The 23,277-nt window shown below is 37.9% G+C and overlaps 1 protein-coding gene across 6 annotated transcripts; it reads left to right on the top strand.

The window, feature by feature from the left end:
• The first annotated feature begins 2,337 nt into the window (after window positions 1-2,337).
• On the top strand, window positions 2,338-23,174 carry LOC122653194 (solanesyl-diphosphate synthase 1, mitochondrial-like). Of its 6 annotated transcripts, XM_043847140.1 has the most exons (13): window positions 2,442-2,559; window positions 6,639-6,734; window positions 6,844-6,959; window positions 8,003-8,083; window positions 8,179-8,266; window positions 9,853-9,984; window positions 10,251-10,337; window positions 10,710-10,781; window positions 12,844-12,929; window positions 17,947-18,079; window positions 20,521-20,610; window positions 22,002-22,100; window positions 22,915-23,174. In XM_043847140.1, the coding sequence occupies exons 3-13, from the start codon at window positions 6,943-6,945 to the stop codon at window positions 23,092-23,094; spliced, it is 1,065 nt and encodes a 354-aa protein (XP_043703075.1). In that variant the 5' UTR covers window positions 2,442-2,559; window positions 6,639-6,734; window positions 6,844-6,942; the 3' UTR covers window positions 23,095-23,174. The 6 variants fall into 6 exon arrangements, with proteins under 6 accessions (XP_043703073.1, XP_043703070.1, XP_043703072.1 ...); XM_043847138.1 differs by lacking the exon at window positions 6,844-6,959 and having other exon boundaries at window positions 2,338-2,559; window positions 6,642-6,734; window positions 8,009-8,083; window positions 8,195-8,266; XM_043847135.1 differs by lacking the exon at window positions 6,844-6,959 and having other exon boundaries at window positions 2,338-2,559; window positions 6,642-6,734; window positions 8,195-8,266.
• Window positions 23,175-23,277: the final 103 nt, after the last annotated feature.

Here is a 23,277-nt window from a genome sequence, read left to right as displayed (position 1 = left end):
AAGAGCTTTAGCTGTAAATAAACTATAACTTTGTTTTGATATTTTCTAGATAAGTCTAGTGGAGTTTGTTTTCATTACCAGATCCTTCCCTTGGCCAAGGATGTACTGTAATTCCATATTTATACTTCATAGGTTTTATTGGTAGTTCTCTTTTCTTGACTTTCTCTTTTTTTCTTTTTCTTTTTTTTTCTTTTTTTTTTTTTTTTTTTTGGGTTGGTGGTCTTTGTTGGGTTGTGTGGTAGCCTAACTACGCTCTCCCAGCTTCTGTAGTTGATCTTTAGAAGCTATGCCTTTAGTCTTGTGTACTTGGCAATTTAAGCTTAAGGTTGAAATAGCAAGGCGTGTGAATGGCAAAAATAACAGTGGTGAATAGTCGTCCTCAATATAGTGGGTGTATTCTATTCAATAAAAAATGCTTTAGAAAGTAGAGTAGCTTTAGCCTTTAGAAGAGTTACGCAGGTCATACATGATTCTCATCTTAGGTTTCGAATTATAATCATAAGCTGAACCAAACATGACCTGAGTTAGACAACAACAACAATGGAAACAAATTAAGAAATCAGGAAGAAAAATGATGCCAAAGAGGAGTTAACTTCCAATCAGAAAGTGAGAATGGACACTGTCAAAATACCTAGCACAGGATTAAATGAATTCAAACACATTGTTAGAGAGAAGAAAAGGTGCAGAGAAAGAACGAAGTTATATTGTCACTACATTCTGTCTGGGGCGTATCAGAATTACACCTCTATGGGCGTATTTAGAACTTGATTTCTTTTAATTTTTTCATTGTCTTATTCTCAAGAGTTCTTTAAGTAAGGGGTATAAATGAAATTTACAATAATTTGAAAGTTACATGTCATTATTTTATTATCAAAAAAATGTTGTTGTTATGTACATTTTTCGAGTATACATGTGAAACAACAATATTTACCCTCATTAGTAAAATTGTATGTTGTATTAAAAGGGTAAAAAAATATGGTTACAAATTATTTGACACCTTGAGGGGTGTCACTAAGAAAATCCTTTCTATAAAGGCCAATGTAGTTGTTCAAAATAACTACAATGTGGCAATGGTGATGGGGCCAAAATTTTAGGGACAAGTAGACCCCACATCTTCCTACATGCACAACTATTGATATATGGACTATAGAAAGGGCATATGTCGAAACACGACAGCCGGTATATAATTGATTTGGAGAAAAATTCTCTGTGGGAGAGTGTACCGCCCATGCCAAACACAGAGAGAGCGCAAAATGACCTCCCCATGAAATAAAAAATCTTCACATGTGCTCTAGTGCTCTCATTGGCCCCTTTGCTAGTGAAGGAGCCACGTAGCTTGGCATCGATTCCCCTCCCTTGTATCTTATTTAAGAGAAGGGATTTGCTACCAAGTTGTGTGGCCCTAATGCCAGCTAGGGGCCAATGGGAGCACATGCACGGGTATCCAAGGGTAGGGGTAAGGTGATGATCATTTCATTGTGTCATTTGAGAGGGTGCCGAGCAATGTTCTTTTTCCCTTCTTATAAATGGGTGGGGTATTTCTACCAAGTCATGTGGCCCCTCCACCAGCGAGAGGCCCAATGAAAGCATGGATTGGGAATCAATGGAAAATAATCTTCTCCAATTCCCTAAGAGTGTGCAATACGGTAGTGCCAAGTGGAGATGTTGATACTTGGTAGCTCGGACATCCAACGATGTTGAGCTTGAGAAGAAGAAAAAAATTGGACCGTTGGATGTCCAAGCTGCCAAGTGTCGACATCTCCACCTAGCATTACTACACTGCGCACCGTTGGATGTCTGAGCTGCCAAGTATCGACATTTTCACCTAGCATTGTCACATTGCACAGTCTTAAGAATTGGAGAGGATTAACATCCTAAAATCCGAAATCAATAGGGATAGGTTTTTCCTATTTCATTGGAGGTGTGGGGTGTCATTTCACCACCCCTCAGTGTCTGGATGCAGGCACCACGCAACCTACCTGATAGAGCACCTGGCAGAGATTTTTTCGAAAAATTTCACCTCTCAAAAAAGTATTTCATTCCGAGAGATTCTCTGTATTTTTGCCTTTCAACCAAACAGAGCAGAAAATATTCCAACTACAAAACCCCCGCCGCCGCGTTGTTACCCAATTCTGCCAAAAATTAATTAAAAGCGAGGTAAAATTGGAATACTCAATGGTCGACCGAGTCAGTAATCGATGAGCGAGCTCAGTCAACAAAATCAACATAGCTAAGCCTACGATGGGCATACACTAGGTGGGTCTTCTAATACCACTCGTTCAACGACCGGTACTTTCTCCTCTCTCTCTCTCTCTGTATCGTCTCTACCAGTAGCTGCCATTCTGGTTGGGTTGCCAATAACGCTGCTTGTTCAAATTTCCTCACTACTTTCGTGTACTTGTTTGATTTAACAGTACTACATCAGAGATGCTGGTTTCTAGGTTCATTTCTCGGTTTTCGAGAAACAGCTTGAAACGCTGCCGAAGCCTCGTCTGTGGTCAACCAGGGCAGTTGCCGTTTCTCTCCAATTGTAGTTATTCTATTCCTTCTACTGATAGGGTAAGTGTCCAACACGCCCCAATCTTATGGAATTTTGTGTATTTGCGATTGAAATTGGATTCGCATTGGTTAATTATTTTGTCTTGGATGTGGATGAAGAATGGCTAGGGTTGACGATTTTTGGGGGGTCTCTGATGCTGCCGAGTTTAGTTTTTTAACTCGTACATTATGGTATATCGCTGATATGATTTTTTTAAAAAAAAATATACATTTAAGATTGGATTTTTATTCAAATTTTGATGTTTTGATGGGCTAAACGGTGGATGGATTTGGAATGGACGTGTTTTTGAATTTTTTCTCCTAATCTTTTTGCTAACCTTTTCGGATTTTTGTACTAAAGGTTGTAATTTGTCTTGTAGTTGGTAAAGTCAAGTTTTCATTTTGTAGGTTACAAAGAACCGGCATTTTCTTATCAGGGAATATTTTCATCTCTAGCCATGAAAGTCTTCGTGTGTTTTGCTTGGTTGGAGTATTCTTTATTGTATCATGGTGACGACCTATATAAAAAACGTGTTAGATCGCTTTGTGTTGCGGCTGTTGCCTACAAAGATAATTACTCATTCATGGATAGTGAAGGGTGATTTGGGTGCGGAAAGGGGGTAATTTTTTTAATCAAAACTAAACACTTGAAGTGAATTGGGAGGGGGGGGGGGTGTAGATAGGATGAACCTCTAGGTTCAGAATTTACACCCTCTATAGGATCTCAAGAAAAACCTTAACATAATTTAGGTCAACAATATGTTAATAGATTATCAAAATAGATAAACCCCATAATACAACAATGTTTTAATGGCCAGATTTGAGTAACCTGTCAAAACAGTACAAATTTGAAATCCTTAATCCAAAAGTGAGCGATTTCTTGTATCCACAGATCAAGGGATCAGATCAGCATAAAAGGCTGGTCGAAGGACCCTTCTAGCAGGCCCTTTAACATCCCAAAAGATGAGGGCAATCTACTAGCCAGTTTCCCTTATATCTCAAATATCTATTTCAGCAAATAGAGCCCAAAAACAGGGGTCCCGCCAATTCCTAGTTGGTGGTCCTTTTTGTGATTTAAACCTCAATGTTCACAGCACATAACCAGCAATAACAGTAGAATAAAACCCCTTCCAAATCTCCGTATCTAACAACTTCCAACCAGCTTGAAGAGATAACAACAGAAACTAGTACTTACTGGTTGAGAAAACAGAATATGGAGAAGGGGATATAACTTTTGAATTTCCACCAACAGGTCTAGATCACAATATCTCTAATCCTTGAGTTTCTCATTCTTCACTGAGTCTCACAGCAGCAAAAAGCAACAACCAATTCTTCAGACATAAAAAAAATAGCCAAATAGCCTTACAAGATGTTTATTTAAAATAGGGAGTTCCTATCTAAGTAAGAGACTTTTCTAACCCAACTTACTTAGCCAATAGGAAACATAAAAAAAAGAACAATTAAACGTAAATCCTCTACACTATGTAAAGGAGTTAGACTTAAATAAAACCCAAAAAGCCGTACCCAGTGCACAAGGCTCCCGCGTTTAGCAGGGTCTGGGGAGTTAGACTTAAATAAAACCAATTAAAAAGAAAGCCTTATAAAGTAAATCCTGTATAGCTATCTCCTACACATAAATTTAAGCCTATTAAAGTGGCCCATTACAAAGAAAACCCATTGGACTAAAGGCTCAACACATATACAACTCAATTCAATGCTTATTTCTATTAAAATTAACCCATTTAGGTGATTTTTTTGCAGCAGTGAATTTTGCTAAAACAGAAAATTGATACTAAAGAATTATTGGTTAAGTGGCGTGGCTCTACCTAGTTGCTGTATTTTTGGGATACAGCCTTTGCAGGGGGGGGGGGAGCGGGGGGCTGATATGGTATGGGTGACTGGGGAATAAAAGTACATGTGGTTGGAGTATATCCTCAAACATATATGTTGGAAGGGGGGTGTTGATATGTATCTAAGGGAAAAATCAGGTTAAAAGCTTAAAAGGCAAGTTGTGGGTACTGGGTAGTTTGTTTAAATTTGAGAAGTAGTTGAGGCTTTGAGGCTGTTTGAGAAGTCTTAAGTTAGAATTTTATAGTAGGGTACATAATTTGTTGAGGGATCAAGATTTTAAGTTGGGAAAACATGGGTTTTAACTGTTGAGTTGCAGTTGAGAAATGAGAATAAGTGAGAACAATAGAGTAGGCTTCATGTATGAGGAAGGATTTTGAACAGCTGAGATGTTGAGGCAGAATCTGGAAGCAAAATCAGAGAAGCCAGTGGAGTAAATCTAATGAATGGGGTTGAAAATAAATGAAAGTTATAGATAAGGGTTGACGACTAATCAGCATGCAGTGTCAAATGTCAGATCTTGTGGCGGAATTTAGAAGTAAAAATCATAAAATTTAGTTGGATGATTATAATCACTAGTGTTTGAATTGATAATCCTTGAGAATTTCAAGGTTCTCTTCTGAATTTCTTGTCCTTCTGTATTGAAGTTCATCGATGGAAATTCCTTTTCTCATAATGAAACTAATTTTTTCTTGTTTTGGGTAGCACTAACAGAACCTATTATTAAAAAAAGAGCATCCCAGAGCACGAGGCTCTCGCTACTGCAGGGTCTGGGAGGGGAAAATCTACGCAACCTTACCCCTGCTTCGCTGAGAGGCTCACCCACTTTTCCTATTAATAATGGAGGAAATCATATAAGCACGGTCATCCTTTTCCTCCAGTATTGAGAATCTTATTAGAAACCAATTGGAAAAATCAAACTAGTTAATCGAATTATTAACTCAAAGATTCTTGGTTGCATCAATGTCCCAGCCCCTATTAAAAACAAAGATAATTAAAATAACCCTACTAAACCAATTGAGGACTGACCTGTAAAAATTACAAAATTCCACTGCTGGATATATCAAGAAATTACTAAACAATAATTCTAAAGCAGCTGCTTCTCATGAAAACAACCCCTAGATGATTTCTTGTGGTTTTCTGAACCCATAAACAATCCCAAATGAGCCCCACCTAAGAGTCAACTGGGACAAGATTTGCGTGGTTGTATCCTGCGTTAACTGTTTCATTGATACTGAATTGTCCCACTTCATAGATGGTATAATGAATCTCATCAAATCTTCTCTTAATTGAGTACTGATTGTGTGGCACTCATGAACCCTATCCAAGTAGAAAAAGGATTGTCAGAACTCAGAACAGCTAAGGACTTGGTATTCCAGGATTTGTTCCTCGGTTATCTTTTCGTGCCAAAACATGATATTGATTTTATTTCGGCTTCTGGGTTCAGCATTGTAATTATTGGGTTTTATATTAAATTATGTTTTTCTCGTATTACCATTTACGAATTTAATCATCTTGTGCTATTATTAATAGGATGTTCAGTTAGTAGTAAGTCCAATTTTGTAAATTTTCAGTTTTGAGTGAAATGAATTGTTTTAGTTCACTTGGGAATTAATTTTTTGAGTCCTGGTTTAATTTTGGGTTGGTGCTATGTTTCGAGTCTGTCATAGGGTTTTGGGTGAGGAGAGAAGGTGAAGGGTATCTCACTTCCTATTTGTGGAGCACCATTGCCTTTTCGAACTTGGAAGCCAATGCAGATATGGTTTGAAATTTGATCATGTATGTTTTGTCAGCAACATAGAGAGTCTTCAACAACAGTGGATCATGTATTTTGGTTAGGCATGGGTTTCAATGTTGCTTGTTGGATTCATGCTGGAATGTTTTACTGTTGGAGGAGTGTTGGGCCATTGTATTATGAATAGAATTTCCTTTTGTTACAACTGGCGGGTGTGTTGGCTTCAAAGTGTTGTATTAATGTATCGAGTTGAAAGATCTCTTAATCTCTGAAGTGTTTGACCAGATGAATATTTTAGTTGCTTACCAATGGGAAGCATTGCTGTCCGGAGAAAAAGTTTCATTTTCAGAACAGTTCCATTATTGGGTTAAAGTTTTGCCTTGTAGAGGTGCACACTTTTTAGATGGCAAAAGTTTTCTACATCTGCCACTAGCTATAACACTGCTGCATCATTACTTATGTTTCAGCATTTCTACTCACATGTTGATGACGCATATGCAATTGTTCCTGTGGATAGTAGGTTTGGGGTTACGGAGAAACTAATCGTTTGGATTCGCATGCCATCCATGGCGTCGGGTATCAAGTTCATAATGAGAGGAGCTCCATTATTGAGGTCAGTCTTGTTTCTTAGATCCCCCCCAATTGGTTGTTGATGTATTGTTCCAGTGCTGTATACTTCATCTTGTCAATGAAGAGTGTGTTAATGGCAGTCGCTTTTGCAGCCATTGCAGGTCACTCTATGTAGTGTAACATGTGGCTGCTATGTGGTGTGTTGGTATTGTTGATGCACTATGCAAGTTACAAAGCACCCTTAACTGAACATGTGTAAACACCACATGTTGAGTGGTGCTATGGCTACTACAGAACTATCGCTAGCACTTGTTAGTAACAAGTTTGTACTGTCTTATGCTTTACCGCACTTATTCTTGTGTGTTTGTTTGTGCATATGCTTGTATTCTTGGGTGTGTATGAGTTCATGTGCAAAAAACAGTATTGAATTTTCAGTATTGAATGTGAAATTAAAGAATCCTAACAGATTAACAATAGTAGAAAGGAAGCATGCAGAGTCTGGGAGTCAAGAAACCCTCATCTGTCTTTCTTGTTCCTATTTAGTTTCTCGTTGTTGCCCCAACCCTTATTTTTCAATGGAATACAAATGTATTTATTGTACTGTAACTGCATTCTATAAAGTCATATCCCAGAGCGTGTTGTGTTTACAGTGGGGAAGTACTTACCATTGATGAATTCTATAAGATAGTAATCAACCAGATTGGCTATTTTAATCACCTAATATAAATATATATATATATCTTAGGAGGAACAGAAACTTGCATCGAGAAACCTACAAAGCCATCCATCTGGCTCTCATTTATGCTCTTGCCATAACATATATTATGCAAAAATTTTCCCAATGTTTAATTTCTAGTTCCATCATAGTTCGGATTATGAAAATAGGATGGTTGGAGCATGAAACTGCTGGGCCCAAATCGTTTGGCCTCTTCTCCAGTTTTAATAATAAAGATGTGGGAATATACCTAAGATGCTATTGCCCATAACAATGATTTATGTAATTTGCTTGAATAATCTGTATGTCCAAAGTTAATGTTCAGTAACTTATCTATCTAATATCACCATGGATGGAAGCACGCTGTTCCAAGGTCAGGCCCCTTATTGATTGTTGGTCACAAGCTGAATAGAGTGACTTCAGCCCTGGGGTTACCGTTGAGTACTTGTCTATTTGAGTCGCAATTATAATTGAATTATGAGATTTCAACTGTTTGCTACTATTGGTTCACTGGGATTTTATAAAGATGTATAACTTTTATTCTCACATCTTTCCTTTATACATGTTAGTGAGATACATGATTTGGTTTATGTCAGGAACAGGTGGATCCATTTTCCCTTGTTGCAGAAGAACTGTCGATTCTTGCAAATAGGTTGCGGGCGATGGTCATTGCAGAGGTATTGGGTCTATCCTTTGCAAACTGCAAAATTATTGATCTTATTTTGGACATATCTCTTGGATTGGAAAAAAGAAAAATGTAATTAAAAATTAGACTTGATTTCTTGCAGGTTCCTAAGCTTGCTTCGGCTACCGAGTACTTCTTTAAAATGGGGGTGGAAGGAAAGAGATTCCGTCCCACGGTAAGAGCAAATAATGCTGATAAATTAACTTGGTGAACCATTTCCTGTCCTGGAGGTGGTTTGGATTAGCTTGTTTCTTGTGCTCTTTTCTCTCTTTTTTTTTTTTTTTTTTAAAGTTAGATTCACTGATTGTGTTATAGGGGCTACTCTGCCTTATCTCCTAACCAAGTATCCCAGTAATTTCTTAAGCAAATAGTTTCTTCAGTTATTTCTCTCTCTCTCTCTCTCTCTCTTTCTGAAGAGAGATGAAAAGATCTCTCCCCATGCCAACCCTCCAAAAAAAAAAAAAAAAAAATCTTGAAGGTTCTAACATTCTTATGTATAAAGAAAGAGTTTCCCAATAGAAAAAAAAAAAGCAAAGTTGGGGGAGGGGGAGGCTTCAAGTTTATAAAGCTAACAGAAGGTCAATGGAAAAAGAGGTCTGGAGAAAGATGTTGGCCAATTTGATCACAGAGGATATCTAATCTGTTTCTAAACCCTTTTCCTTTTTGGTCTGAAGTCTGTTTCCTTGTGGTGTGTGTGTATCTAATTGGGTAGTAGAAGAAAGCCATTCAACTTTAAGTGATCTATTTTGCACGTACACCTAATGAGTGCACGGATGAGGCATCATTTACCCTTCTAAAGCTATTGGTGCATAAAACGATTGATGATTGTTACCTTAATACCTTTTGTTTTCACTTAAATTGTTTGAGAATGTAGTATACTTGGGATGAACAGATCACTGTTAGGTTCCTGGGCTAGTGCAGAATTGATTGGATAATGTGATGCTTAACACAGATGTCTTGGGTACATAATTTGTGAGAGTAAACTTTATTGACAGAATAAGTAGAGTATTGGCAGCAAGTGTTATTTTTGGGTGCTGGAATGAATTGTAGGTTTCTTTGAGAAAGGTGTTTTTCACACATTTTCGTGGTGTATGTGGCCTTGATGTTGAGTTATTACCTAACACAAATCTCATTTGGGCAAATTTTTTGCTATGAACTCATAACCGCTATAACATAAAAGGGTTTCTTGATGACATCGTGGATGGTGTTGCTTAGATTGGCTAAAACCATTCATCCAACCCTTCTTCATCCTTCCATCCAATGAAACCTTCCTGTTATTAACTTGCTATGCTAGTTCTATAAAGGAAGGTTAGGCCATGGGTGGCTCAGTGCTGAACTATCAGTAGTGCCTTTTCCACTGATGGCATTCTGTTTTGATTGTTGTACTTTTTATTGTTTTTCTTGTGTATTCTCTCCTACCTGGCAAGCCCATGCTTTTGATTGAATAAATTTGTTACGCAATGCAAAAAGGTTCCTTGTACTCCACTTAAAGAGTCTTCTTTGCTGTAATAGTGGTTCAGATATGTGATTGAATGGCTAGTGTAAGAGCTAAGTTCCATTAATCAAGCGTAGAATTGAAGAGTTGTTGTCAACAATTTTGATCTATCAAAAAGAAAAATTGTTTTCAATTTTTTCCCTCCAGAACTTGGAAACAAGGATAACATTGCTTACAGCATCACACATTTTCAGCTATGTATTTTAGTTAATATATGATTATCTTGTCCTTTTTCTTGTATGGAATTAATGACTTGATTTCTGCAGGTTCTATTATTGATGGCAACAGCATTGAATATGCCCATACCAAAACCAGCTTCAGATGGTGTTATTGACACATTATCAGATGAGCTTCGTAAACGACAGCAGTGTATTGCGGAGATCACTGAGATGATACATGTAAGTGCTTTAGAATTATTCTATGTCTGTCACATACTTTCTTGGATATTCACAAGTGTGAGTGTGTATACAAAATTTAATAGCATCAATTGTTGCATCATTGTTAGGTTCATTATTATTATTTTTATTATCATTATCATTATCATTATTATATTTTATTGATTTTCTTTTTTATTTTTACTGTCATTAGTCCTATTATTTTCTAACTGTAGCATGATGTTTGTGTTCGCAAGAGTCTAATGAACTTGTTTCATCCCTTATTATAGGCAGCTAGCCTTCTCCATGATGATGTCTTGGATGATGCAGAGACAAGGCGTGGTATTGGTTCATTGAATGTTGTGATGGGAAATAAGGTATTTTCCCCTCTTTTCCCTGTCTCTCTCCCTCTCACTCTCCTATGCTATAGCATGCTTGCTTGCTAGTGGTTAATTTCTGCATAGACATGCTAAATATATTATATGTTCATTCTTTTCCAATAAGTAATCTCTAAGGGTGAGTAAGAGATTATTCATCAGCCATCATTGTGTTTCTTTTCACTTATTACATCTGTTTCCGAATCTAATTTCCAGTTTTCTACTTCTTTTCTTCAAATCAATTGTAGTGGGCATTTTATCTTTGATTTTGTTTTAGGTTCCAAAAACCTTACTTTGTATGTTGAAACTGGTTCCCCCCCCCCCCCTACAAGTGTTTTGTAACTTTGAGTTGTTTCTATCTATCTCATACAGATAGCAGTATTAGCTGGTGATTTCCTACTTTCCAGAGCTTGTGTTGCACTTGCTTCACTGAAAAACACTGAGGTATATATATTTTGTTAGAAGTTTCATCCTTTAATTCAATAATTGACTTTATTTGTAGATCTAATAGTGTTCCTTTCTCCTTGTTAATTTGGACCGCATCCCAAAATTTGCATCTATTATGTGATGCTAACCGTCTAAAATGTATATTTTCAGCTTCTTGTTTTGGTTATCAACCACAAAATATGAAAAAACATTTGGATGGAGGACATCATTACTTTCAATAGTTTTGAGGTACTATGGATGTCATTGGGATGGGCCCGAAAACATTGCAAGTTTTCAGTCTCAGACTTGGCTTGTGCCCATTAGAGCATCATGGGACTTGGGCTGGCCTGTAAAATTATATGTGCTATTAATTTGAGATGGCATGGTGAGCCTATATCTAAATAAGCTAGGCATAAGTTGTAATTTCTGTGTATAATGCGTATATAATTATATAAGTATATTGTGTTCTAGATGTGCAAATAGTCTGGGTTGAAGTTATTCAAAGAGCACCTTGTTGGTTTAGAAGGTCAATGGGACCGCCTTGAAGCTGGGCTGGTTCAACCTCGGTCCAACCTAGCCCAACCCAACCCAACTCAAGTTTTTTTAATGTATAAATATATTTTCTAGATATACAAGTAGTCTGGGTTAAAGTTATTCAAACCCAAATCCCACCTTGTTGGTTTTGAAGGTCAATGGGACAAACGTCAGGCTGGGCTCTTGTTAAACCTTGGCCCAGCCCAACCCAACTCAAGTTTTTCTTTTTGGATAGGTAGACCCCAAGGATAGTTGAACTCACAACTTCTTAATTATGAGGTTTTTGGTCTTTGCCGACTAAGCTACCCCCTTGGGACTAAACCCAACTCAAGTTAGATCCGTAATATGGATCTATCCTGCATTTCACCCCAAGGTTCCAGGTTTCGGTTTCTGTTTCGGCCAAAACCAAAAATTTGGTCAAAACTTAACTAAGGTGTCTAGGAGACGCCTTGACAACTATGGTAAATACAGCAACAATACTTTTTCATCAATTTTAAAGAATTTGCAAACTAAAACAGAAAATTTCCCCTCTGTTTCTATGAATTTTCTGTAATTTAAAAAAAAATTGAAATCCATAAAATAAAATTATTAATTTTCAGATAGGGAAAAACTGACTTGGTGGGGCAGTAGATCGGCCAACAGTGTCCAACATATGTAAAATTGACCTCCAAACACTAAGTATTAACCCTATTTTTTTTTACAATTTTGTTGCAAAAATACTTTTTTTTTTCCCAAAAACATTTAAAAATATTTTAAAAACAGAACATGAATTTTGTCTCCATAAAGTCATATATCGGGCTACAGTGTATAACATATAAAAAATTGAATGTCAACAACCTAATAGTTATCCTTTATTTTCGCGAAAATTAGTATTTGGGAAAAGTTATATACTTGCAACTTTGAATCTTGCACAAATCTTGCAACAACACAGTAAATCGTCGCTTCCACTGCGTTCCTTTACTGCCCAAGCACTGGTCCCTACCTTGTACAACAGTGATTTGGCCAAGAAAGCAAGAAAACAGAGTTTTCCAAGGAGCTGTGGTGAAACCAGGTGAAAGTCACGAACTGGGTCGAAATTTCAACCAATTTCGTACGAAACCTGGTATTTATAGTGAAGGTGTTGAATAGTTTGACCGAAATAGCGGTATAACTGTTCATAAGACTGAGATTTCGGCATTTGAAATCTGTAGGTATCGCAGGCTGTTTCGTTTTGACAGCCTGGGAGACCAAAATGTTTCGGAAATTTTGCAAAACTGTGTACCATGCTTCCCCTCATATGGGTCTATCCTGCACATTCTCCATCCCACTGCCCTTGCAGAAAGAAATATATCCATTCAAGTGGTGGCAGATTCGTTAGAGGATCTCTGGTTCATTGGATCAGTTTATTAATGGTTTCTGAAGCTATTAGATACCATTATCATTTTCGCTGAGTATCATACTTACCAAGTTTTGTGATTATGTAATTGCTCGAAGCTTCAACCCTTTCCTCAGACGTTTTTTTGGTTTGCTCTAGCTGGTTATTATTCTCGTTGTCTTCTACTTACAGGTAGTGTCATTACTAGCAACAGTTGTTGAACATCTTGTTACAGGGGAAACCATGCAAATGTCTACTACCCGTGAGCAACGTTGTAGGTAGGGAATTTCATGGCATCAAGCATCTATTATTTGTAACATGTACTATGCTCTCCACTATTGAAAGGATTTGTTTTCAATCTTTTATTGTTTTTTGCCTTTTTTCTTTTAAACACTAATGGATAGCACATGCACATGAATTCGTTAGTGCTGTATCAGCTCACGTGGCTGGCAAAGATTTTAGTACCACTATCACATGTAAACATTCTGTTTCTGCCACCTACTATCATGTCTGACACAACAAAAATATACATTTGAATGGGATATCGAAAGAACAAAGGAGCTGTAAATTGGAGATTGGAGATTGGAGATTGGAGATTGGTGAGTTTAGGGTTGCCATATATTAACAGTAGATTGGTTCAACAGTTTTCAAAGATGGAGGTGATACTTAAACCAAGTGATGCATGTCAGGGAGGACTTCTGTGAATCTAAATGGTGGACCATCGGTATCAAGTTCAGAATTTTGTAGTGTATGATGAATTATTTCTGATGCTAATGTTTTGTAATAGCAAAAGGATGGGAATGTGGGGCCCTGTGCAGGTACCACAGACAAGCATCAGGATGATTAGTAGAACTTAATGGTTTAAGGATGTAAATTTTGATCTTTGAATTTGCAGAGCTGGTTATATTGGTTTAGTGGTTCTTCTTATTTCCTGTTTTCAGAAGACTATTTACCTGTTGATACATAATTGAGGCTCAGGTTTGCAGTTTTCATTTTTGAATTTGTAGGACCAATTATTGCCAGTTTTGAACCGGACCCACCGATTAGAACTGTTAACTGAAACTGAATAAAAAACTAGGACCAACCGACCGATAATTTAATGGTCCTGGTCCGAAGGCATGGATCTGGTTAGTAATCAGTCGGTTCCGGTCTTGGTGATGTAGAATCCAGGAGGGGATTCTTGCAGGATCGATTCTGGAGGACAACCAGATTAAGATCAGGTTGTGTAGGACCTTTGGGACTTGTATGGACTATGGAGGTATGATTAAAGTTGGGATGGTGAGATAGGCTTAAGGGGCTGAGGGAAAAACAATTTTGAATTCAAAGAGGGGCTGCAAGGTAGGGAAGATGAACCGTCACCTAAGCCATGGTTTCGGTTAAGGCTGTATGAAGGGAGGTTGAAGATGATGGGGATGGATGAAGTTGAAGTTAAAAGATCGAGGATAAACAAAATAAATAAAGATAACTTTGGTTGCTAGAGATCCACTAGAGCCCGATCTTAGGAGTCCACCTAGATCACCACCAAGGAGATCCACCTTGGATGTAATGCTGAGATCCACAGCCACTTGAGTTGCAAGTGAGAATTCTCAAAGAGAACTTTTGATTTTTTAATTCATGGTTGCTAAGAAGCTCCCACGATTTTTTTAATAGCCAAGGCATGGAAGCTAATGTCTCTTGGAACTTACAAAATAATATAAAGAGACCTTTAGGATTCCAAGACAAGGAAATTCCCAACAAATCAAAATAATAAGACTTAAGCAAAAAACATAAAGACTAGCATAAACTCTAGACTAATATTTAGGAAATTGAAAAGACTAACCAATAACCTAGGAATAGGAAAAAGGCTCATAATTATGCCTTGGAATACAAAAGTCAAAATACTAGAAACTAAGAAAATTAAAGAGACATTCTAACGGTTTCCTAGCAAGGCCACTAGGTGTACTACAACAGAAATCGCAGGGCCAGAATTGCCCTGGCCAGCCTAGGCCGAAAATGATGGGCTGGGCTTGGAAGTCTTGAACTTTGGCTTGGGCCTGCGCAAGTAATTTTTTAAGACTAGGCATGCTGGCCTATTGGCTGGTTGATGCCCTGGATCACTTGGCCTCCAGAGGCTGGAATCAATTAACCGGAACTGGACCGATTTGTACCCAAGGTTTAAAGTATTGGTATCGGGCATCATATCGGAAGGGTGATTTTAAGACACGTATCATATCATATTGGAGAGACGCAATATACGCTAGATACATATGGAAATGCTCAAGAAACATATGAAAATGCTTGGGATATATACAAAATACAGTTTTGAAGAATAAAACACTATAAATAAGTAATATGTAAAATAATTTCATCTATAAAAAAGAGAACAAAGTAAGACGAGAGAAGTGCATTCAATTGATTATATATAAAGGATGAGGGTTCATACATGTACTAATACCAAATTCTTTTAGGTATCGTATCGGTACCATATCGTATACGTATCGGCAGATACAGAAGGATACTTAAAACCTTGTTTACGCCCTTATCTGAAGTCCTATTCTACACTTATAAAAACCTATAAGCACTCTTGAAAGTTGGAAAGTTGATCAAATTATTGGTCTTCATAATCTGCTATAATTTTTATCTTTCTTACTTAGACTCATACTCCTCTTGAAATATAACCCAAATCATTCCTAAACTTGTCTTTGATCCCTGACCTAATATGATAGTTAGGGATGCTGCTTGTGTACATTCCATATTTTCATCAGGATGAAGACTTGAATTCTTTTGAAAATGCAAGGGTTGGAAGAGCTCCGATTATGGTCAAAGAAATGGACGCTTAGCATGCAAGTACCGTTGTTGGTGCAAAGCATGCCATTAGAGGTATGGAGCCTCCATTCCATATTTTCATCAGGATGAAGACTTGAATTCTTTTGAAAATGCAAGGGTTGGAAGAGCTCCGATTCTAGTCAAAGAAATGGACGCTTAGCATGCAAGTACCGTTGTTGGTGCAAAGCATGCCATTAGAGGTATGGAGCCTCCACCTCCAGCATCTAATAGAATGGAAGAGATGGAGGTGGTTAAAGATGTGAAGCTTCAAGAACCAAAAATTGACAAAGCTACTGTGAAGGCATCGGATGACAACCAGAAATTGTGAATTTTTGTCTTGGAGGGGATGAATTTACCCTCAATTAACTTAAAACACCAAGGGTATAGCTCAGTTGGTAAGCGAGCGTGCCCAAATCGACATGCGTCCTGAGTTTGACTCCCCTTAACCCCTTGGGCATAGCCCCACAGCTTCTATGGTTCTCATAGGATCCGGTGCTGACCCAGAGCACTTGGGTAGTGGCTTATGCGTGCGCCCAGAAGACTAGTTGGGCCAAAGGTCTGGAAACCCTCGTTTGCAAAAAAAAAAAAAAAAGAAGAAAAAAAAAACCTTCAATTAACTTGAGAAGTTGGAGCTGGAATTTTGGGGCGGTGGGTCCTGGGGATAGTCTCTGAGTGACTTATCCTCTTAAGGTGTAGAAAGAGTGGAAGGGTTTGGTAGTGGAGGTTTTTGGAATTTGGAGGATGAGATGACTAATGGTTCAGTCACCTGAAGCGGGAATCCAAATTCTGAACAGGCTTTAGCAACAAGTAGTGGAAGAGCTGACTAAAGATTTCCATCCTTGTCTTCTTTGGATTGTGCCCTAGTGACGAGAGTTCTTTTTGGGTATTGTGCAGTTGGTGTTGCTGATGGGATTTTGTCTTATTGTGGTGTTGAGTTTTATGCTGTGAGATTGCTTTGTGGGCGCATTCTCTTGTGTACTTTTTTCTTTTATATGGAGCTCTGTTCTTCATCATGTATATTTGGAAAATGTTTCTGTTATACCTGTTTTTGTATCCAATTCTATCATGCCTGCCACTTTCAACTGCATGAATTGCTGATTTGGCAGGCTGACTGTTGGATGGACTAAGGACCCCTTGGTCGTACCAGTGGATCGGTATCGGATCGGCCATGAATCGGGATTGCCCTCAACCGATACCGATTCGATCTGGGCGATTCTGCCGATCCGAGACAAATACTTTGAACCATGGTCCCAACCAAACAGCCACATTGGAGTAGTATTGGGCACGATGGAGTGAGTCTGTGTGTAAGCACGACAGGACTCCACTCCCAAGTCCCAATTTTTTAATGGCCAATAGATCATGATGTACCAATAAGATCAGAAGCCACTTAATTCCATATCCCATTTAGTGTCTACTGCTACACAGTAGTGCCGTTTGCACTCAAGAACAAAGGTGCACCTGATGTGATAGGACCAGAGGACCATGATCAAGATCTTCAATCAAGGACCTGTTGGAATTAGATGTCATTGTCTTTGCACATTTTTCAAGTACACTTGAAAGGACATGATTTTTCCTTGTTAAAAAAAAGTGTGCTATACTTAAAGGGCAACAGAGTAATGTTACAAATTATTTGACACGTTAAGTGGTGTCAATACACACACACACACACACATCATACGGTCTGAGACTGATGCTAAGGATGTTTGCTTTTTAGTTCGGAGATACTTTACATGACTTATGCAAAAGTCGTTTTACGTATACTTTTGATGCTCTTTTAGAATATGAGTGGTTCTTAGCCAGAAGGTCTGCCTATCAGTTTCAAACAGCTTTAATGTGTGGTTGATCCTGTGACCAGACAATGACTTCTGGAAAAGAGCAGTCTTCACCTGGAATTGGAATATTGGATTGCTTGGATTCAGTAGTTGACAATCTGAAATCCACATTAAGAAAACTACATAACAACGCTTACTAAAAACAAAATTACTCAGTAATGTAGACCACTTTCATTTTTCTATTTCCTATGTCTAAACAGCCAAATTATGTTGCAGTCGCTGTAGGTTCATGTAGAAGAGGGGACAGCAGGACCGCGGAGGGGGGAGGTTGCAATATCCGACGGAGAAATCATTATCTTATTTAGTTCAATAAATGCACTTTGTTTTTAATTTGGACTTTCATAGGACTTTCATAATATTTGCTAAATAGGTTAATTCGATATATGTGTTTATACTTGCACTTTCTATGGAATCTTGTTCGTATGTCATTTTGTCCTGGTCTTTAGGTCTCTCCTGAACATATCAACAACTAGAAGAAAACTGATCTGCTAATTTTCATTAGAATACAGGCAATAGTTTTTACAACATGGTACTTAATTATTCCTCCCATTAGTATTGATGGTGGTGCATGCTGAAGGATTATGAGGATGGCAGGAGAAGGGGAATTGTTAAACAATTCTGTCTGTTTCTGATTTTAAAATTTTCTTCGTGGTTGCAGCATAGAATATTATTTACAAAAGACATACTACAAGACAGCATCATTGATTTCGAACAGCTGCAAGGCGATTGCTCTTCTTGCTGGGCAAACTGCGGAAGTCTCATTGTTGGCTTACGACTATGGCCGAAATCTGGTTTGTTATCATCTATGTTGTCTTATATAAAGTGATGGACCTCATAAAAATCAACTGAGACATTTAATAATGGTAATTTTGGTGAGCGATTACCGCTATGCATTGTGTACCCCGAGCATTTGTCCTTAATGGGTTCAGGTGTGCAGCGTGTGCCTCAGGGGGGTGGGACATAGGAACAACCTGGAATCTTAAAAAATATATATATATGAATGCTGTATTATACAATTGAAATTAAAAAAAAATGGGGAAATTGAGGACGAAATTAAGTTTACTTTCAGAAAAGATTGAAAGTTAGGATATTGGAAGAAATGAAAGAGGGGAAGTGAACATTTTTCTCGTACAATTCCAACAAAAAAATCTGCATAAAATTGGTGTGTTTGGAATTCTACTCTTTGAAGGAGAAGAAATAAATAGGGGGGGGGGGAATAATAACAAACCTGTGATATACCATACATATATGGCTGCAAAGAAGTGATCATTTTTCTCCTACAATTCCAACAAAATATATATATCTGCATAAAAATTGGATCAGTTTGGAATTCTACTCCTTAAAGGCAAGCCATAAACTAATGTTTTGTTCCAGTCTGACAGTCCTTTCTGTCCCAAATTTTATTCTGCCTTTAATTATTATACTCAAACCATTCGTAGAACTCTATAGATATTTATAACTTGAAGAAAAACCTTTAATAATTAAAAATAAATACTCTTAACAGCTATGCATAGTTGTCACGGCGTCTGCGTTGGAGAGGGTTCAAAACCAAGGCGACATTTACTAGGCAACCAAAGCACACAAAGAGATCAAGTCGACCAAGGTGTGCTCATGTAAAAAGGCGTGTGTATGTTGGGGGGGTTGGAAACAAATGGATGGCTGAAAATATGTGGGAAATGGTAATGCGGGGTGGGGGGTTGGGTCAATCATTGAACTTCACGCTGAAATGTGACACTTGCATGCTACTGATAACTGTGCCACCCTTGAGATATTGTGTGTAAGTCTTCAAATCCAGTAGACGCTAAAAGAAAATCACAGTAATTTTTCTGTCCATGAAGAACCTGAATATTGTTGTATTGGAGTGGTTGAATTATGCACATTTCAGTATAGGGCCAATCTAGAGGATAGTGTGTGCTTTGGTACCACTCAAACACCCCTTCCCCCCACCCCAACCCCATCCCAAAAAAATAATAATAAAAAAATAAATAAAAACTACTACTAGAGGCTGGTCTTGAATTGTCAACTGACATTACTGTTTTGCATACAGTCAATATTTCACAAATAGGAAATCCTCTGCCATTATATTCTAATACTTAACTCAACTCAGCCTTATCCCAACTAAATAGGCCAGCTACATGAATCCTCTTTGCTTTTATATTCTAATAAATATCAGAAATGTTAGATTGCTCCAATTTCTTTGAACAAGAGTCTTCCTTTTCCCCTTTGCAGTAATGCTAGTTTTACAATTTTGTGTTTGGTATTATATTTCTGACTTAACCAGAGCAAAAAAGACGAGGTTCCTTGGTTTATGGTTTTCGCTTATGATAATGTGTTGGTAGATGAGACTAAAGCAGGAATTAACGCCAAGTTGGAGTTATGGGGAACAATCTTGGAATCAAAAGGTTTTAGGTTAAGCAGAACAAAGTGGAGTATATGGTGTGTAACTTTAGTTGCATGATAACGGTAAAGGAGGTGGTCAATATTGAAGAGAGGGAAATTCTTCAAAGTGACTATTTTAGAAATCTGGGCTCTATTGTGAATAAAGAAGGCGATGTAGAAGATAATGTTGCTCAGAGAATTAAAATAGGATGGTTGAAGTGGAGAGGTGCGACCGGAGTGTTGTGTGCATGGCATATTACTTTAAAGCTTAAAGGACAATTCTATAGGACGGTCATTTGGCCAGCTATGATGTATGGGACGGAATGTTGGGTAGTTAAGATGTGCCATATAGATAAACTAAGTGTAGCAGAGATGAGGTTGTTGAGATGGATGTGCGGCAAAACTAGGAAGAATAAAGTAAGGAATGGGCAGATTAGAGCTGACTTGGGAGTTGCCCCGATTCAGGATAAGCTCCGTGAAATTCATTTGAGGTGGCATGGCCATGTTCAATAGAGGCCTTGGGATGCACCAGTACGGAAGTGTGAATTTGTTTTGATTGAAGAAGCTGAAAGAGTTAGGGCAGGCCTAAAATGACCCTAGGAGAAGTAGTTAGGAAAGATATGTATAGTTTAAGCCTTGTCCCTAGTATGACTTCGAATAGAGCTGATTGGAGGGCTAAGATCCATGTAGCCGACCCCATTTAAGTAGGTTTGTTGAGTTGTGCTCTTTTCTTTTTCCTTTTTCTATTATTCTTTTCTTTGCAAGGATCCATGTAGCCAACCCCATTTAGTTGGGATAAGGCTCAGTTGTTGTTATTATATTTCTGACTTTATGTATTTCATTAAATTCTCAGGGATTGGCATATCAATTGGTGGACGATGTTCTTGATTTCACAGGCACATCAGCTTCACTTGGAAAAGGTTCCCTATCTGATATTCGCCATGTAATCTTTCCATCCCCACCACTTTAAATCAATTGAAGGTTGGAGTTGTCGGGAGTCTTAGCTACCTGTATAAATTGTAGAGTTCAATGAGTTTATGAATGTAGAATACTATCATAAGACCCAGTTCCTTTGAAGTCCCTCCCACAGTCATGTTGGCTCATTCAACTGTATGTCAAGTTTTTGAGAACTTGTACTTGACATAGGCAGGCATCTAATTGTTTTGGGACCTTCTGACTTCCATACCAACTCTTTTTTGAATAAATTTTATCCCTTCCCCAGGCATTTTGGATTTACTGGTCAGGTCCATGCGGTTCTTTTTAAATACAAATCTTTTGTAGTCAAAGGCCTTTGCTTTGATGATTATCACGATCAGACACTGAATGAGTACGTACACTGGATTGGTTTTGTCAAATGCCAGTATGATCAGATGTTTCTTATCTATTTGATCTGTATATTAGCTTTCGAGCTTTCAGAAGATTCCAATCATTCCATCCCCCCCCCCCCCCCTCCAAAAAAAAGAAAAATCCAACTCAGTGCAATGACAGTGCACCCACCCGCCCCTTGCCCCCTATTGTTCTTTTCATATGACTTTGGTTTAGACACTTAATTTGTCAGGACCAATCAGTGATGGGTACTGGTCTTCTGTAGTCAGTAGCATGTGGCAGGAGCTAGGATCCAGTAAAATTTTTTACTTAAGCCTGGATTGTATGTTTCTTCTATGTGTACATTGTACTTTTGTTTGTTCTTGTGCATGCTTGTACATACTTGCTGATGCTTACTTCAGTTTTTTGCCTTCTCATTACCAGTTAATGCAGCTGCAGACTTCTTGACCGTCTTTAAGCATTACCTAGCTATTTATAAATTTTGGTCACAACATGTTCCTATGGTAGTAAAATTTGTTGTCAGTTTTTCATAATACAGTCCACTGAGGAAGTCTTACCTAAACAGTCCAAATTTTGTAAACAGGTAGACCCATGGGTCCCTGTTCACATTTCAATTCATCCCAATTGGAGTTTGCCAAGTGGCAAATCCAGGACTATGGAGAGTACACATTAGTGGTCGGAGTACTGTAGGTGTGCATAGATATGCACAAATACACAAGAGGGTAGTTGATTGAATTAGACTTTGAAATTTGACATGTGGCTAATCTAGATCATGTCCTCTCTATCCAATGGTCAGAATTCCCTCGTCATCTGTCCGTATTATGGCTTGAATGATTTGACTGTTTATGAAGCCCTTCCAAAACGGGGCCATGTAAAGACAATTTTCCCTTCTATAAGATGACCTATACAGACATTTGCACAAATATTATTTCTGCATTAGCTAAGGAAGAATTTTCTAAAGCAGAGAACTTATAAATTGCTTCTGCTGTAAATTTCTTCATTTTCCAGGGAATTGTAACTGCTCCAATATTATTTGCGATTGAAGAGTTCCCTCAATTGCGGGTGGTCGTTGATCGGGGTTTTGAAGACCCTGCAGATGTTGACCTTGTAAGTTACCTTATACTATCTATTGGGATGCATGGCACACTAGTTCTTACACTGGAATGCATATATTGGCCCATTTATTGCTGTGGGATTGAGTGGAACTGTGTGTTTTCTTTTATATACTGTAAGCCTAGCCTTAGGTTTATTCACGCATGTATAGTTTGTATGTAGCTGTGTGTGAATGTTTATATATGTAAAGATGTGCATCAGCATCTACACATATACATGTCATCAGCTCATATGGGAGATCCGTTTGTCAAAGGCAGAACAACTTATCTGTTGTTGATTGGGTTGTAATTCTAATCATTTACCAATGTGGCATTTGGATTCCCCACTCTGAGGCATTACCATGGGAATGAGAAATCGTTGCAAGCTCAGAGCAGGTTGATTGAAGAATGCAAGGACCTAAGTATCTTATTCTCTTTTGAGCATGCAAAGTCCTCGTATAGTCTTCCTAGTCTGCTTGCCTCATAGTGGGTTATGCTTTGTTGAAGCATAATATGACACGTAAATTTTTTAAATAATGGAAGAACTTAATTTAGTGATTGGGTGTTCCAAGTGTGAAGGGATCTGATTTAGAGTTTTCTCATAGTAAACATTCCTTCAATTTGGTATTCTATCCAATTAATTAATTAAAAATGATATTCTTGTGCAAGCCTTAACCTAACTAGCCTGGGCCGCCTGGCAAAAACCTAGCTTGTGTCGGGATTATAAATTGTACTTAGGGTTGGGCTCAGGCTTCCTGATCTTATCGACTTTATTTGTACTCTTAATTATGTGATTGATTGTGTTTTATGTTTGCATTTGAAATTCTTAGGCACTTGACTACCTTGGGAAGAGTCATGGAATACAGAGAACGAGAGAACTAGCAAGTGAGCATGCTAACCGTGCTGCGGCAGCCATTGATTCGCTTCCTGAGAGTGATGATGAGGATGTAAAAAGATCCAGGCAGGCGCTTGTTGATCTGACACAAATGGTCCTAACTAGAACAAAGTGAAGACACCATTCTTCCTTGGCAACTTTAAGTATATAAGAATCTCAAGTCATTTTTTCGCCATTAATTTTGTGTGAGGGCCATCTCATTCTGTTCTGTTGATGTCTTAGCCATTTATTAGTTTTATGTTCTTTTTTTTTTCATAATATTATGATAGAAATTTTTTTCTTCCATGTATAGCCAAAT

This window comes from Telopea speciosissima, chromosome 2, assembly GCF_018873765.1.
Source record: "Telopea speciosissima isolate NSW1024214 ecotype Mountain lineage chromosome 2, Tspe_v1, whole genome shotgun sequence".
In the NCBI taxonomy this organism is placed as follows: domain Eukaryota; kingdom Viridiplantae; phylum Streptophyta; class Magnoliopsida; order Proteales; family Proteaceae; genus Telopea; species Telopea speciosissima.
The sequence above is the reverse complement of the archived record's forward strand: the minus strand, read 5'-3'. Positions and strand labels throughout refer to the sequence as shown.